Source organism: Erithacus rubecula, assembly GCF_903797595.1.
Source record: "Erithacus rubecula genome assembly, chromosome: 8".
NCBI classification, from domain to species: Eukaryota; Metazoa; Chordata; class Aves; order Passeriformes; family Muscicapidae; genus Erithacus; species Erithacus rubecula.
Window position 1 is genome coordinate 11,185,967 of NC_136659.1, and position 17,781 is coordinate 11,203,747.

The window sequence follows — 17,781 nt, forward strand, 5'->3', positions numbered from 1 at the left end:
ACTGTAAATTTTGTTATGCCAATAGTAACAAAGTAATGAGGATATATTACATAGCTTTTCAATCCAAACAACAGGTCACCTGTCACTAAAATAAAAAGCAAAATTAGACAAATGAGAAATGGTAAATGTCACTAAACAATCATATAGTGTACTTCCATGGTGAAGAAATTGAAATTTTTAAACAATTTTGTCACAAATTGCAGGTTTACAAGGAAGCTGAAGGTCTTGCCAAGACATGGCTAAAGTATCTTTTTTTAAAACATATCTATTCACACACAGTCCTCCTGAGTGAGATTATAATAGAGCTTTATTTTTAGAGCCAATAAACAACATCTGTGTGAATGCAGATGTACTGTACAGTGGGGTTTGTCATCTTTGTATGACATTGCTCAAGGCACTGTTTGTAGTGCAAACACTCATTTTAGTGAACTCTTACCTAATCCTTTTCCCTAACATTCCTATCCAGTTGCATCATTCCCTGAAAAACCAACCAGGAACCTACTGTGTAAGGTCTGTTGCACAAAACATTTATATCGTCCCTTAGGTACTCTTACCCAAACTACACATTTTCAAAGGCTGGTACTCACTGCTTGTTTTCTGTCTGGTTCCGAGAGAACTTTCCAGGGCGTACTGAATTTCAGACGGCTGTTCAGGAAAACAAGTAACACAGTTAATTATTACAGTGTTAATAATTGTTACTATGTTAATAATGACATGCAGTAGAATCAGTCTTTTTAAATTATACAAGCCCTCCACTGATATAGCAAAATGTATCAAGCATATTTGGTTAGACTAGACTAGTTTTGGTAAAATGTATGCATTTGTGAACTCAGGTGGTATTATTTGGGGGTTTAATAGCCAGATGGCAGCCACTGCCCTAAATAACTGTCTTTAATTTATGATGAGCGTATTTTGCTAATCTTGTAGAATATGTCTCATCATTGTTACACATACAATACCCATAAAGATTTTCTTTTACAGGTATAATAATACCAATCCTGCCCGGGAATGGAGTATTTCCTGTGTATTAAAATAATAGTACCAAATGTGTCTTCACTGTAACCATAGCAATGTCTGTCCCTATATTAAAACAGCCTTTCTACCAGCATAGATAATCTACAGTGCAAAAAACAGGGTCACAAATAGCAGTTTGTGATTGTAATACCAGTCAGGAAACTCTTTTTGTATCATAAGGTCTAAAAAATAAAACTGATGATGCTCCACTTTCTGAAATGCAAGAGGAAATCTGTATGGAACTGATCCAAGGAGAAATTGTACATATTGGGTAGCTGATTTCCTCCTGAATCAGCTACATCTTAATAGCTAGGATACTGTGAATGCCTTGAATGATTGATACTACTGTGAGAACCTGACCAGACCATTTCAGTAAGAATGACAGTATTTTTTCAGAACACGGGGCTGCCACTTGGTACAAATTGTGGTGTGGGTGAATATTTTTGTCTCCTTTTCCCTGCAGTTCCAAAGACAGCGTGACTCTGTGTGTGCTATTCCAGAGTACTGCGCTTCCAGTGCTCTATTTTTAGCAGCACAAAAAAAAAAAAAAAAAAAGGTGACTCACTGTTTCGTAAATGCTTTGAAATCCATTGAGCTGGGAGCTCTATGTGTCTGATTTCGCCATATACGGAGGTCTACTTCAGCAGAAAAACTTTAGATTTTAGGCCTTTCGGAGAGCAGCTCCAGTTGCAATGTAAAAAGCTTCATGGAAGTTAATAGTTTTTGTCAAGGGAACAGCAACACCCAGTTTTCAGGAACAAGGCATTCCGCAATATTTACTAAAGATTACACAACGGAAGCACACAACTTTGACAGAGCTCTGCGTTATCTTCGTTGTGAGCGAACCAAGTCAGAGCGAGGCATGAGCCGTACCTGTGGTTACGGCGGCACTCCCGCCAAACACGTGTGCGCCCTGACCGCAGGGCTGCCCCTCGCCGAGCCCCGGCTCCCGCGGCACAGCTGGCGGGGCCAGCACAGCCCTTCTGTCTGTGCGCACACCAAGCACAGCCCTCAAACGCTGAGCTGGGGCCGCGCCGCCCGGCCTCCCCTCACGGCGCTGCCGCCATCCCGGGCAGCGCTGGCCCCGCCGGCGCGTCCGTGCCCGGGCAAGCGCCCGAAGCGCCGCAGGCTCCGTCCGCCCTCTATCCGGCGGGGCAGAGCGCCTTTGTCTGTACAGCGCCGAGACCAGTCCCCCGGGGAAAACAAACCGGAAACAAAACCACTATGGTGCCTTGCCCCTCCCCGCCTGTAGTGGGGACTCCGCCCGGCTCCGAATGCGGGACCTGACTGCTGTAGAGACATCCCCGGCGCGTCTGGGTGCGTTTTACCTTTCTCCCTCCTTTCCCCTCCTTTCGCCCTCCTTCCCCTCGCACTTCCCTCCGCAGTCAGCCCAGCGCCCCGTGCTCCGGGCCCGGGCCCGTCCTGCTCGCGGCCGGAGCCGTCCTGCAGAGCCGGGCTGGGCTCGGCCTGCGCTCGGGCCGTAACCGAAACCAAATGTGACCTGAAACGACGTAGTTAGAAAGATGACTGCAAATCGGCATAAACCACGTTTACTACTTGGGGATTTTTTTTTTGTTTGGTTTTGCTTTTTGTTTTTTTGGTTTTTTGGAGGTTTGGATTTTTATTGGGGTTTTTTTTTTTGTGTGTGTATATTTGTGTGGGATTTTTTTTCTTGTTTTTTTTTTTTTTTCTTTTTTCTTTTTTCTGTTTTTTTTTTTTTTTTGTTGTTGTTTTTTGGGGTTTTTTTTGTTTTTTTTCATTAGGAGGACTAGGATGTTAAAACATATTAGCGTGGTCATACTGGTTCACATCGGGGGAAACTATTCAAGCGTTGTAAGGAATGCGATGGTTCCCTCGGAAATTCCCTGTTTTTCCTGACGCGTTGCACAACTCCTGTTAGAGGGCGTAGGGCAGTGAGGAAATGGAGACATTTGAAAGCTGTGGAGCACGCTTTGCAGCTTTGAAAAATGCCGGATGGCCCCGGCTCCAGGCGCGGTCGTTCCACCGGCGGCACCTCTTCCAACAGTGCGGAGCGGAGGGAGCACAAAGCGCCGCCCGCAGCCGGGTCACCTTCTGCTCCCTCCTTTCGGCTCTTCTTGTGAAAAATAATTTCCCGAATCAGAACGACACCCACTGGTGTCATATCCTGGTTTTGTTGCTGCAAAGGTGACTGTGAAAGGTTCAAGGTACAAAAGGTCAGCAAGGAGTTAACTGGAGCCTTATGAGTCTTTGTGTGAAATTTTAATATGTTATTTCCTACTCCTTTGCAAGCATGTTAAAAAACAAACAAACAACAACCCCGCCTAATTAGACATGTGCATGAACACGAAAATTATTGAGGCAGCTTTATCTCTGATGACTACGAACTTTTTTCTTTTGTTTTAGACGATAAGCTCCTTTTTCTCTCCTCTTTGTAGAGAATTTACATTCAAAAAGTCATCTTGTTGCAGAGCCTAGATAATCAAAAGCTAGGCTGCTGGGTTTATGTTGTGATTATTTTTTCTCTTTAACTTTTGCAGCTATGATAATTGTATCTGTGATGTTTGAAAAAGTGGTCATCACATGGGAGAGTGGACCATGATACCCTTTTCCTCTTATAGTGGAGTAGATCTGGCTGAGATTTACACACACAGAATGTATCAGGCTTGCCCCAGTCCTGTGACATTTCTGCTATCAAAATATGGGCACATTTGGGATGAAAAGTTACAAACTGGTTTAGGTTATACTAAAAAATCACTTCCCATTGTTCTTAATCATTCCCCACGCAGTACCCAATAAATGTATGTGCACAACTGGTTTTCTTTTTATTTAGAGCATCATTCCTGCTTCACTGCAGTCATAGAGAAAAATGACACTTGGTCATTTTCTTTGGTTTTCCCACCCCCATAAAATTAGGAACTAGACCCCCCACAGTGATCTGTGATCCTGATATTTGTCCAACAGAGAATGAGTTGATGTAATCACTGGGAAGTCCTGGATGGAAACCAATGGGTGCTGGGTCTGGATCAGTGATTTGGCAATGGTCAAATGCCTGATTTCCAGTGGTCTTGTGAGCAAATCTGCATACAGGTAAGATAATTTCAATACTGATAGTATTATAATTTTTTTCTAATGACCATGTGATGTACCATATATAAAGGAAATTCACAAAAGAAGATGATTCATGTGTGTGTTTTAAAGGCAGACTATTTTTAAGACACATATAAATAGTGATTTTGCATACCTGAAATTCCAACTCGGTGGGAAATTCCTCCCTAACACTCCCACCTCTATTTTTTAACTAGTTTTAACAGATTAGATAAAAATCAACTGGAAGAGTTAAAAAGTTTTTCTGGTATTTCCAAAAATGACCAAAAGTTGTTAAATTCCTGTTTCACTTTAAACTATGACTTCAAGTTCTTTTGAAAGTCCCAGCTGAATGTACCTGAGAGATACTTTCATATGAAGATGCTTCCCTCTTCTTGACTGCATTATGTCATGAAAACAGTGTCACTCTACAGAATTCTCACAAGTGTTTGATGCTAGATTGAAAATAAGTTAGCAATAAATATGCTTTTTTTCTGATAGAAAACCTTCCAAAACATTACAGTGCATGAGGGGTTCCTCTGTTTTAGATAAATTAATCTCACCTGCTTAATTATGGATACAGTATGTGACACTTTTGATTGTAGTTTACAGAATGTGTAACAAAAGAATGAAAATGCTGTAAAAAAATCTTACTCAGGTGCTAGACTCTTTTGGTATAATTAGGCTTTGAAGTTGAATTGGCATTTGCTTACCAGTATGGTTTAAATAAAACTGCAGTATAGTGATAAAACTCTGGAAGGACTAAGGTTTGTCTTTAGGTTTGCTCATCTGCAACTTCTCCATCTATGTAATGGAGGTCACAGGAGGTCAGATAGAATTTCCCTAGTTGGTGGCAGTGGAAATTGAGCACAGCACCCTAATGATTTTGTTAATCACAAGGTTTAGGGTTTTTCTAGGTTTGAATTTTTATTTCTGTTTTCAGTATGATGGTGCATGAATGTTTAGTGACAAAAAAAGTGGCATGTGGCTTTATCTATACCTTCAGAATTATCCAATTTGCATATTTAAGTTTGGAGTCTTTTCTTTGAGTGGCTTTTCAATCTTTTTGAGCACAGAGGGTGTGTGTGTAAAATCCTTTTAACCCCACGTTGAAATAATTTTAAATGATGTTAATAATAAGAAAATCCACACACTCCTGAATTTACAGATAATTATTAGTTTAAAAATTACATGTTCATATTGTTGCTCGGAAAAGGCCAGAGCTTTCAGAAATACTTAATCTACCACTCATCAGGAAGCTGATGACTTTTGTTTCACTTCCTATGGAATATACACACTCATGTCAAAGTAATTTACTCTAAAAAGAACTTGCATGTCTTTCCGTTTTGTAATGAACTACTGGGAGAGTCCCTTGAATAAAGGAGGTCTCTGTAGTGTATGTTGGAGTCTTAGTTAAGGTGAAACACTTCAGAGAGGAGTCCAGCAGATCACTGATTTATTGCCTTTTAATTCTCTCCCACAGAACTGTCCTTGTAAAAATGCACCTAGTTAAGAATGAACACAAGAGAACTGCTATGGTAGACACAGGCTTCATGTCATGTTGGTTTCCAGTTTAAAAACCAGTAAGCTGGCAATTTTAAAGGAGCAGCAACAAAGTGATGACCAGGTGCCAAGTGCCAGCTTTCCTTATTCATCAGATTCAAGAAGAATTGGATAAAGAAGAAGAAGAGATGATGGTTTTCCTGTGCCGAGACCTTGCTCCTGACTTGGCCACTGCTGATCTTAAAGACATCTTGGTGGCTTTGAATGAGAGAGAGAAACTGACTCCTGTTGGCTTGTCTGAGCTGTTGTACAGAGTTAAGAGGTTTGACTTGCTGAGGAGGATCCTGAACACTGAGAAAGCAGCAGTGGAAGCTCACCTTGCCAGGAGTCTCAGACTTATCCCTGATTACAGGTAATACATCTATTTCAGATTTCAGAGCTACACTATCTTGTTCAAAATAAGTGGTTTGGTTTTTTCCTTTGTTTGGGGGAGGGGGGCAGTATGGGTGAGTTGTTTTTTTCTTTATTTTTGTAATATTTCACAGATTCAGAGAATATTTCTTGAAGATAGAAGAAAAGTAGAAAAGGACATTGTCTCTAGAGTTATAGTTAAAAGAATATGTCAAGTTCAGTCCCTAAATTAAACTTTCGTAGTTTCTTACTAGTCATGGCATTAGAAGCATCTGTATTTAAGGAGTTTGTGTGTTTATGAGTAAAACCAGTGCTGTTTGTAGAGTTCTAGATTAGCAACTAAAAATGACACTTTAAAGAAACATGAGTGGTTAAAGATATTTTCTGCTTCACTTTGGGCACACAGCCATGTGGTATAGTTTTTCTCAAGGGACCTCTCTATTACTCATTTTACTCTATTAGTTTTGAGAGACTTAAATTTAGAAATTCAGTTATTTTCTTTGTGAGATTTCAGAAATAAATCAATGTACTCCTAAGGAAGATTTTCCTGTATTAACTTCTCATTAAAATAAAAACTATAATAGGTAACAAAGTTAGGGTGTGATCTGTTATCTCTCACTTTAATTTCTATTAAATATTAAGGAAAGTTCTGTTTTCCTAACAGTGGCTATTACAGTGGCTGTCAGTCTGAAAAACATAGGTGCTGATTATCAAGAGTAGGTATTTTATAATTGGATCTTGAAACAGGGTGGATTTTTTATCTGTCTATTAGTTAGAAATGGTAGATTAAGACTGGAACATGAGGAGAAGTTGAATAATTGGGAAAGGGAGGAATCTTACTGCAAGCTAATTCTTTAGAAATATCTCAACTTTATTTCAGGGTACTAATGGTAGAGATAAATGAAAATCTGGAAAAAGAAGAAGTGGGTTCTCTTGGTTTTCTGCTCAGGGATTATGCACCTCGTATGAAAATGGCAAAAGATAAGGTATGTTTTCTTGCTGGCATTCTCCTCTGGAGCCAAGAGACATTGAAGTAAAAAAAATAAGTTACTAAACAGCAAAGGATAGGAGACAGTACTGCAAGGAGTACAGAGGCAGGAGTACACAAACATCAGGAAGTAGACAAAGAGTTGTGGCTTCTATTTCATTATGTTGATTTTTAATTCAAGGCAAGAAGCATGGAAAACTAGTAAAAGAGTAAGAGGGAACAGTGCTTGTTCTAGTGTATGGTGGTTGAATGAACTCCATGGACAGAAGGCAATTTACAGAATTCTTTCTTCAGTATTTCTGACCTGAAAGTTCACGTAAGAATGATCTCAAACTGATAACCATTTGAACCGTAACTTGAATTACAAGGTTACTTTTTGTTCGTGCTCTGCTTCACTTATAAAATAACAGATATATTGTAACTATATCTTTATACTTTTATATTCTGAATATTTGTATTAAGTCCTCTGGGGAAGGAGAAATTTAGTAGAGAGGATTCAGAAACCTTGACCACTGTGCAGAGAAGTCTGAAGATTTCTCAAAGCTTTCCTCTTGCTTTGTGGCATGTGAGGTGACATTCCCAGTGGCTGGCTTTGTAGCAAAAACAAAATGCAAAACTGTTTCCTCAAAAATTTAAGATGGATCTTTAAGAATATTGTTTTGTAGTTTCTGTTACTCCTGTGATAATATCAAGGATTTGTATGTCTCTCAGATAATTTTCATAGCAGGTGTAACATCTCTAATTGTTTATACAGCCTTTATGACTTCTCCATGGTATTTTCTGTGTTGCTTTGTTACTGCTGGTGGAGAAAAAATTACTGATGTGTTTGGGTTTATGTTGCTGTTCTAGAGTTTTCTAGCTCTTATAATTGACTTGGAGAAGCTAAATTTGGTGGCTCCTAATCAACTGGATTTGATAGAAAACTGTTTTCGAAGTATTCACAGGATAGACTTGATTAAGAAGATTCAGAAGTACAAACACGAAGGTAAAATGCTCTTTTTGCACTGGTTAATCTTGATAGCAACAATCAGATATGCTGGTGATAAAACTATGACTTATAAATAAGGGCATTTGCATTCTTCATAGATTTAGGTTTTTAAAACAGTTGAAATATCATGGTGTATTTGTGTTTCTGTTAAATTTGCAGCTTCAGTGTCCTCTGTTCATTCTCAGCCAGTATATGTAAATGCTCATCAGGCCTCTCTCCCTAATCTCAATCTGATTGATCCTCCTTATCACTCAGGGGTAAGTACACAAGAATTGAAACAAATCCTTTATTTCTATATATTTCCAGACTTTAAAAGGAGATCCATCTTTCAGAGCCTGAGGAATGAGAGATGGCTAGTGACTAAAATATTGTTTAGTTTATTTGTTATTCCTATTGTTTGCTGCATTTAGGGTCTGATTTAAATCTTCTAACTGAGAAAGATGCCCTTTAAAGAACTTCTGTGAATTTTTTTCCTATTAGTTGAACATACTAAATCTGTACCTCGAAAATTTTTTTGTGCTGCACTGTGGAGTGAAAAGTTTTCTTTGACTCTTCTTTGCAAAACATATTCTTCTTTGTACCTCTGGATCTTTCAAGGAAAGTGGCTTTTAATTTTTGAAGCTGAAAATTATTCTTTTTTTAAGAAGGGATTTTCAGGGGGCAGTTTTTGTCTCTTGTTTAAAACTCAGTTTAAGAAAATATCTCAGTATCTTAAAAGCCATCAAATCCTATTGCATGCAGTATTCTTTATATTTGGGTTAGCTTTGATATTGTATTAGTATGACCTTTCTTAAGTATGACCTTTCCATTTAACCTTGCTAAATTTGATGAGATTAGTTGCCATGTGTTCAATAAACATGCAGTTCCCTGCTGTATAGGAAATAAAATTCACATCTTCAGAGGCTTTTCCCTTCAGTTCATGACAAGCTGGTGATTTTTTTTTAAGGAGTAGGACAAACAGTTGGTGTTTATTTTTTTTGTCTGTACTCTGGGTAGGTTTTTTAATCTGTTACGTTGTAATTCTATTTAGCTGATAGAAATTAATCTAACATACCCCAAGGAAGAAAAAGGAAGAAATACTACTGTTTTTTATTTTGGACCACATTTATTAATTCTTAAAGGAGAATAGGAAAATTATGCCTTTTTCCTAATTTCAGATTCAGAATGAGAACACAGAAAAAATGCAAAATGGATCAAATATTTTTCTGGGTAAGAGCATTTTATCTAGTTTTGATAATCTAAAAGAGCCAAATTATGAATTTCATTACATCAAAAGGACTGTTGTTTGATAGTTGTGTTCATGTCTAATCCTGTTAATGTCAGGAGCAGAGTATTTGATACCTCTCAGAACTAAACCTGGCATTACTGTTTGACCTTGTATTTGCTTTGCTTGTGCTGCTACATCTTAAAACATTCTTAAAAATTGTAAGCTTCCACTGTCAAAACTTCTTAACAGAATAAATATTTTATTAGTGAAACCATGGATAAGATTGACAAGTCAGCTCTTGTGGCTGGTGTAGTGCAGTTCTGCCCATGAACTCTGGAGTAGGAAGTTTTTGTGTCAGTTCAGGAGTGAACTCCCCACCAGGAAGCCAGGAAGTTGTGCTTTGAATACCAGGTTCTTCCCATGTGTATTGTGTTTTCTCCAGAAACCCCAAATACCTCTCAAATATGGTGATTTTTAAAATTAGTTAGTTGAATTATTTCAGTTTAGATGAGATTCTTTGTTTCTTCTAATCCCAAGCAATGTAGAACGAAATCCAGATAACATTTTAGAGGTGAATGATTTAGGGATTTTTCAACTTCAGTAGCATATTTAGAAACTTAAGAGTTCCCAATAGGTGAGAACTTTGCTGAAGTAGGTATATTCTTTATAACTGATCTGGTGACCAAAACATACCATTGGTACTTACATACTGAGATTACTTCTGTATGTTTTAACTGCAGCAGAACCAGTTCACATGTCCATTCAGGAGTCAGGATCAGTGCCACATAAGGTATGTGCTTCTGTATATGTATGCATGTAAATAAATAAAATGTCATGTAAGTAAATATGTGGGTATTTACCTTAGTTTTGTTTGTGTTTCATTTTGAGATTTTCTTGAGTGTGCAGACAGAACAATGGGTACATCCTCTGCCTTACACAGCTTCTGTGAATTGTTTTTGCAGAATATATTTTAAATATAAAATATTTGCTGCTACTCCAGAAGCAGCAGTGTGCAAAATACATGTATATATGATGTGCACACAGAACTTGTACATTTATTAGTGGAGGCCAAGTTAAAACCTGTTGAAGTTCAGACTTCTTGCCACATGCATTAGGAATCACAGAGCTTCTCTGCATGCAGTAAATTTTGTTCTTGATTCCCTCCTCACCCCTTGCTCTCTAGGCAGAAGACTGACATACTCTGGGTATTAATGATAAGAATGGCCAACTGCTATTTTCACTAGTTCTCCTGTAGGTCAGGAGCCAACCTGTAGCAAATTGATTTGCTTCAATCAGTTCTCTTGAGAGGGGAGAAGAATTGTGATAGAGTCATTATGGATTATTTAGGAATAAGGAGGTTGTTCCATTAAATAGGGAAATAAATTTTCTGATGAGCAGTGCCTGCTGGCACACCTGAATAACACAAAAGTTCTCTACATTCATTGTGTTGGCAGTATGAAGCTTGTACAGTTTTAGTCTCTCTTCAAGAATCTTTATGGTAGTGAGATTGCATAACATAAGGACACAAAATCTAAGCCTGTACTAGAAATGGAGGGAAAAGAATCATTAGTCCCTTTCTCCTGATTTTTTGATGAACATGACAACCCAGTAGACAGACTTCTGCTAGCTACTGGATGGAGAACAACAGAATGTTATTTAATAGATCTGACATAAAATTTGAGAAAATAGTATGGTCTAAAAGTTGAGTAAGTGATGCATTAACTTTGTAATTGTCTTTTCACATTTCTCAGATGTCTGATGATTCTTACAGAATGCTAAGTCAACCTTTAGGAATATGCCTGATAATAGATTGTATTGGCAATGACACTGGTAAGTCTCTAGAATTTGAAGTCCCTTAACTTTTTAATCTCAGATAATTAGAACAATTTTGTATAAAGAATCTAATGCACATTTACCAGCCAGATTAGGGTAGTGTTATCTCAGTGATTTAATCTGTCTAGTAATATTTCTAAAGCAAAGGGTTGGAAGGGCCAACATCAGGTTAAAGCAAACTGTCATAGTTGTTGGAGACAATGTTTAGTTTTTTTGGTGCAGAATCTCTGAATGAAAGAACTTGGAAGAGGATAGACTGAATTTTGGGAGGGACAAAAATAATATTCATCAACCAACAGAAAAATTAGTCTTACAGCAGTTATATAGCAGGTTATTGGCAGAGATGGTAATGTTTACCACCAGTTAACAAAACCAAAACCAAAGCTGTTGTGGATTTGAAATGCAATCATATTGGACATATTGGAGATTTTTAATGAGGTCCTTTATCAATAATGCATATGGGCTTTTGTCTTATCTTGCACAGTTTAGCTGAAAATGTCACCACAGTGAAACTGAAAGTGTCACCACAGCTGTCAGTGTAGTCACTGCCGTCACTGAAACATGGGGGTTTCCTGATTGCCTTTGTAGAATCCTAGAATTAGATCTTTGCACAGTCAAAAACACCCCTCACTCTCTAGTCACTCTCTAGTCACTGTAACACGTGAAGCTAAAAATAAAAATGAAAAATGAAGAGAGTATTTGCAGTCAGTTCTGTAATAGGCTGGGAGATGTAAGGGAAGGAGAAGCTTTCCGTGCATGTCTTGTCTTCTCAAACATAATGGTCCAGCAGATGGAACTAACTTAGAATTTCTGATATAGTTGAAGGGCAGCAGTTGTGGAGCTCACACACAGAAAGTCTGTATCTCAGATGTTTAAAGTCACCAGTGCATTGTCAGCATTTAACATGATAAAAGGCAAGACTTGCACTGAAATACATTATGGTGCTAGTGGAATTCAGAGGAGACAGGACATATGGCATTGCTTAAAGGAGTTTGCTAGAAAGGCAGAGTAGTTGTGCCACACTATTCTGAAGTCTGAGGACAATGAAGAAAAAGAAGAGGGCAGAGAAAACATTAGAAATTGTATCTGTGGCATCCATTAGAATCTGTAGCTGTCCAAGATTTAATCTCAGGAAGGCGAACCAGTAGTAGATACTGTAGGATCAAGAATTACAACACATTATAATGCCCAGTGTAAACAGCATGAATATATCAAATGCTGATAAAATTCAGACTGAAATGCACCTTGCTATTTTGTGAATAGCTGCTTTTGACTTTGCCATTTGGAAATCACTTTTAATCATTACATTGTCAACAATGAGGGGAGAAAAAGCTGTTTTATGTAGAAGGGAGGTCCTGAAAAGTCAGTGGATGTTTGTTGGGAGGTGGTTGGTGTTGAAGAAATAGGTAGTTTCTGATCTCTTGCTGCAGCATGTAGCTGTAGTGTGTCTTGCCTTAAAGTATCCAAGGCTTACCATGTATAATTTATGACTAAGTGTTAACTAAGGTGTCAGCTCTAAGTTTTTGAGTTGGTTTTTTTAAACTGTGACAGCTAGTGTGTGTGGTGACTAAGTTGACACCAGGTTTAGTATTTGTGTGTGCATGTGCATGTGCCATGAGATCAGGACATTACAGGAAAAGCATTCTCACTGCTGTAATTCTTCTTTTGTACTTGTACTGTTACCCCCTGACTGAGGGAGGGCTTCATTGAGTGTGTAACTGCTAGACCATAGTGATCCTGAATAGTCTGAAATTTGACAGCACGTTTACTGGATAAAATAAGGGAGCTTGATCTTTCTATTCTCAAATTTAAAATGTCTGGACAGTTTTTTAATTATTTTACAAAATTTAATTAAGACAGCAGAACTGCAATGAAACTGTAATTCTTTTTTATCACGTCACTATAGTGTAGAGTTTATATGTACCCTTTATTTTGCAGAGGAAAGTTGTGAGTTCTGGCTTTTTGGGGAGAGCACTGTGGTAGTACAACTGCTTTGCTGCCATTACCTCTGAAGTAGCCTCTGCTAATTAGAGCTTGTTAAGCTTTTGAAGTCAAAGACAGCTCTGTGTAAGCTTCCTATGAGTGTAAGGCATTTTACTTAAACATGGTACTTGATAATTCTTTTCCTACCAGAAGCTGTGCATGGGCAATGTATATGTACTTTATAGTAAAGACACAATGCTACAGCTTTAAGTGTAGTAGTAGCTTGTGGTTCTCTGAACACTTAATAATTTTGGGTTTAACCACCATGTATCTGCTTTCAGTCTCATATTAAGAAACATCCAAAGTAATTATTCAGTTCTTAACACATTTTTCTGCAGCACAGGTTAACATAAATACAGTAAGAGTTAAGTCTTGGAGTTTGATTACCTACCTACCTAGTTAATTCTAACTCAATTGATAGAGTTCATTATTCAGCTTGGGTATTTTTGCCTGAAAATGATGTTCTGTCCCAGTTAAGACTCCAGTGTCCATTTTTCACCTAGAGCTCATTACTTAAAATTTTAGGAAGCAAAAATTATTGCAGCAGGTTAATTTTTGACTGATGAAAGAGAACCTCTGTGTTTCTTATATTTCTATATATCTGTAACAAGCAGTCAGAGTAATTTTGACAAATTAAAATGTGAAACAGGCTTCCTATGCTGTCCAGATCACTCTTTATCATTTCGAGTGTGTTTTTTCTTGCCTTATATTTTAAGTCTTAGGAAATTGGAATACTGACTCTAAAGGAAAGCATGTGGCTGTGAAATGTAAACCAGATAACAGTGTCTCTGCTGTCATGAAACATGTAACTCACAGGAAAGACAACATGCTTATAGCACTAGAAGTATGTAATGTACTGTGATCAACACCAAGTATTCCTGATTTTTAAATTATTGTGATAAAATAAACTACTTAGCTTCAATAGCAAAACACTGTAAATACTGTAATTCAGTTGAGATTGAGCCTTGGTGTGCCTTGGTTTAATGACATCTTGCTTCTTCTAGATGTGTTGGAAGAGACCTTCAGAGGCTTAGGCTATGATGTTCATTGTTACAGATATTTAAATATTAACTCCATGAATCAAACATTGCTTGAAGTTGCAAGGTGGCAGAAGCACAGAAATTGTGACAGCTTTGTTTGCATATTGGTCAGCCGTGGAAACTCTCAGAGCATCTTCTGTACAGATCATGCCTTTTCTGGATTCCCTTTGGAACAAATAAAGAAATACTTTACAGCAGACTCATGTCCTGGACTCCTCGGAAAACCGAAGCTTTTTTTTATTCAGAGCTATGTTGTGCCAGAAAATGAGCAAGAGTGTACCAGTCTTTTGGAAATTGATGGGAAGGGTGAGAATATCAGTGCTGAAGTCACTATCCCACATGCAGCAGACATCTTTTGGAGTCATTGCAAGGTGGATGTGTCTACACTAGAACAATCACCAACTGCATCCTCATATTATCTGCGTTGTCTGGCTGAACTACTCCGTAATCCTTACAAAAGGTAAACTAAAATAAGTGGAAAGAAATAACCCTTTTTCTATGATAGCTTGTTGTCATGGAGAATGAGAAACCTTAACTTTCATCCCATCTGGTCCTGAAATGTGTTTTCTTGCAGTGTCCTAGTCTAAAAGACAAGTATCCTCACACAATTGCATAGTAAGGTAGCCTAAACTAAGAGTGAAGTTTCTGATTTTGAAGAGTAATATTAAAATGTGTTAAAATGTATTAAAACTGGGGTTTGCAGAGTGAGAAGGGAAGAACCTGTCCTGGATAATGCATGTCAGTGCTTTAGACAGGATTGGAAATCTTCCTTCTCCAAGATAAACAGGCTTCTGTTAAATTGAGGATTGCCATGCACCATTAAGAAGAGCTGTGCTTGCAAATATAAGTGGTCATTGCTTAAGTTCAGGACAAAGGCAGTAGAGAGGGAAGGATTTTCTACTTTCTCTAAATGTAATTAACCCTTTGCTCACAGAGCCAACTGATTGCCAATATGTAATCTTGAATTTAAACTGTCAGAAAACTTTTGTCTGCTTGTCTCTCCTGTGAATTCTTAAATGGTGTCTTGCTTCATTCTCTAATGGAATGCTTCTGCTTTTGTTGCTGCAGGAAACTCTGCATATTGGCTATCCATATGGAACTGAACAAAAAAGTTTATGATTTGAATACGACTGCTGGCCCAAGACAACAATACTCACTGCTGCTCCAGCACACACTGAGGAAGAAACTTTTTTTTCACACTTAACTGCTGTTAAAAAGTACATATCTGAAATGGTTAACAAGAAGCATTTGCTATGATGCAAACAGTTTAATCTTTATGCATTGTTATTTCATGCATATCTAAAGTGCCTGTTGCTTCCAAACACAGGAATTTAAGCATTTTAGTGTGCTAAGACACTAGATTTTGTATTTTAGTAGTCTCTGAAAGCTTGGATGAGAATGGTAGCTATTGTATAGCTGTGATGCATATCTTGCTGCTGAGTACAATGGGTAAACAGTGGAAAGAGATCTGAACTGCATAGCTGTTGGGTTTTCCAAGGAAAAACAGAAATGTCACAAAGTTTTTTTATTGTTTCGTGGGTGGTTTTTACTATACCTCCTAGCAGTTAATACTTAAACAAATACAGGCCAGGCCAAACCACTGAAACACACTGATTAGTTTCCCCTGCACCTAATAGTGGCAAATGTCTCAGGAAAGCATTTTTATCCAGTAATGCCAGATCTTTGCTAACAAGTTCTGGCTTGCATGCCTCTATAGACTGGCAAAACAGAAGGGAGAGAGAGATAGTATTTTCAATAATCTGGATTCGATCTGTTTATTTAATTAAAAATTGCATCATTAGAACTGTCCACAGCACACAGGGGTTAATAAATGAGACAGTCTGCCATGTTTGGGCCAAGTATGTTTTCTGCTGATCCAAAAATGAGTCTACATGTGAGAGGACATTACAGTAATCAGCCACACAGTTTAAAAAATGTGGAATTTTTGGCAGATGACTTGTGGAAGCTGAAGCACCAGGCATAGTTGCAAAAAGGTACTTTAAAGTATTTGAACTTAAATGTAGTATGTAGCAGCCATGGGCCTTTAAAAGTGGATTATGTTAAACACCCCACCCTCACTGCTTTTATGAAAAAAATATGCCTCTATTAATTCATTTTTTCCCAAGTGCTCTTGTTCTTGTGAAAAAAAGAAAAGGGAAAATTGTCCTAAATACAAACATTTTTCTCCAATGTATCAGTTGCCTAACACGAAAAGTTCAGTTAACCTTACTTATGTAATGGTATAACTGGGATGGGTTATATTGAAATTTATTGTCACTGAACTTAGTGAAATAAAGTAGGTCACTTTATTAAAGTAAATATTTAATTTTTACTCCTAATAAAGTTTCCTAGACAGGAAAAAAATTCAAGGCCCTGGTGTGCCTTGCTTAGTATCTAGTTAAGCTTTTAATGGAAAAAGAGGATACAAAATGAGAGATGTGGAATCTTCCTGTGGTGGCTGGTAAATTAACTAAATAGTCAAACAAATGTTTCCTGCAGTTGTAGAAATAAGATATCATTTCAAGTTACATATATCTAAGTAATGTTAATAAATATGATCTTCAGAGATTGATTTCACTTTCCTATTTCCCTTACTAGCTTTTGCATTTGACAAGCACTTCTGCAACCCTGTAGACAGCCAAAACCAGGGAGAATGGAACGAAGAGGAGGCAGATGAGGAAAAGAAATATGGAAATTTTCAGCAGGAGCAAGAAGGGGAATGGTAGGGAGCATCAAGAGAAGAAAAGTAGGGGAAAGATGATTCGGAGGAGAAATACAGTATCAATATGGGAAGGAGAAAAAAACAGGAAAAAGGAAGTGAATAATAGTGGCTATCCTTACAGACTCTAATGATGTGGTGAGTTGGTTGATGTTTTGTGGATTGGTTGGTTGGGCAGTTTTGAGTGATGCTAAATGCAATTATTTACTTAAAATATTAGCAGTAGAATATATTCTGCTCTTACAGTTTTGTGACAAGTTCAGTTTGGGGGTTAAGAATATGTTCCTGGCCTTACTGCAAGTAAGTAGAGTGTCCCTTTTGTTAAGAAATGATGCAGAAATGCAGTTTTGAAAACTAGAGGCTCATGTAATTAGAGGTTTCTTTTCAGCGGAAGAGGAAGGGACTCTGTGTACGGCTGCTTGGTTGGAAGTGCTTATAATGGTAGAATGGTCACCCATTGCTCATGGGTGTCAGATACTGATTTTTTTTTTCTTCTCAGTAGACTCCTAAAGCAATATATAATCATACATCTAAGTAGTATTTATGGCCTTGACCTCTGGCTGGTTTAAAGAATGTGTTTTTCAGCTTCTGTATTTGAAACAGTAAGACACTATAAGTGGATACAGATTAATATATATGAATACTGAATAAAATTTCTGTATGCAGTCAGACTGATTGTCCCTGTCTCCCTCTAGACCATAAAATAACTCTGAAAGTCTTGGTCTGTTTATCCTGCAGACCTCTACAACTTGTTAAATTTCGCTGTGAAGTTTACAGCTCTATAAAACCGAGCTGATGTAATAAAGGACAGTAAGCCTTACTGCTTCAGCAGGTAGCTCGGCTGTTCTTGGTGCGTTGGACAACAGCTTTTGGCATGAGCAAGGAGACACTTCCCATGCTGTCTCCCTTGACCCGAGGCTGTGGGGGGATACAGGTGACCCTGGAGATGCAGAAGGTCCCGAGGAGCCTGCACTGAGCAGAGTCTGCTCACCTTCCTGCTCGTCCCTTTACTGCAGCTGACACGCAGAC

General features: G+C 38.0%; 1 protein-coding gene across 2 annotated transcripts; it reads left to right on the forward strand.

Moving 5' to 3' along the window:
* Positions 1 to 2,226: 2,226 nt before the first annotated feature.
* On the forward strand, positions 2,227 to 17,421 carry CFLAR (CASP8 and FADD like apoptosis regulator). Of its 2 annotated transcripts, XM_079311510.1 has the most exons (12): positions 2,227 to 2,331; positions 3,958 to 4,083; positions 5,564 to 5,995; positions 6,875 to 6,980; positions 7,832 to 7,967; positions 8,130 to 8,227; positions 9,128 to 9,179; positions 9,918 to 9,967; positions 10,929 to 11,007; positions 13,998 to 14,493; positions 15,102 to 15,250; positions 16,632 to 17,421. In XM_079311510.1, exons 3-11 carry the CDS (start codon positions 5,700 to 5,702, stop codon positions 15,235 to 15,237), a joined length of 1,449 nt encoding a protein of 482 aa, XP_079167636.1. In that variant the 5' UTR covers positions 2,227 to 2,331; positions 3,958 to 4,083; positions 5,564 to 5,699; the 3' UTR covers positions 15,238 to 15,250; positions 16,632 to 17,421. The 2 variants fall into 2 exon arrangements, with proteins under 2 accessions (XP_079167636.1, XP_079167635.1); XM_079311509.1 differs by lacking the exon at positions 16,632 to 17,421 and having other exon boundaries at positions 15,102 to 16,168.
* Positions 17,422 to 17,781: the final 360 nt, after the last annotated feature.

What these genes read in the sequence shown, in the direction of transcription:
- CFLAR (XM_079311510.1), top strand. Translation starts at nt 5,700, where the DNA reads ATGACCAGGTGCCAAGTGCCAGCTTTCCTTATTCATCAGATTCAAGAA. An exon ending in AGACTTATCCCTGATTACAG is followed by an intron (nt 5,996 to 6,874) that starts GTAATACATCTA and finishes ACTTTATTTCAG; the next exon opens with GGTACTAATGGTAGAGATAA. An exon ending in TTGTATTGGCAATGACACTG is followed by an intron (nt 11,008 to 13,997) that starts GTAAGTCTCTAG and finishes TGCTTCTTCTAG; the next exon opens with ATGTGTTGGAAGAGACCTTC.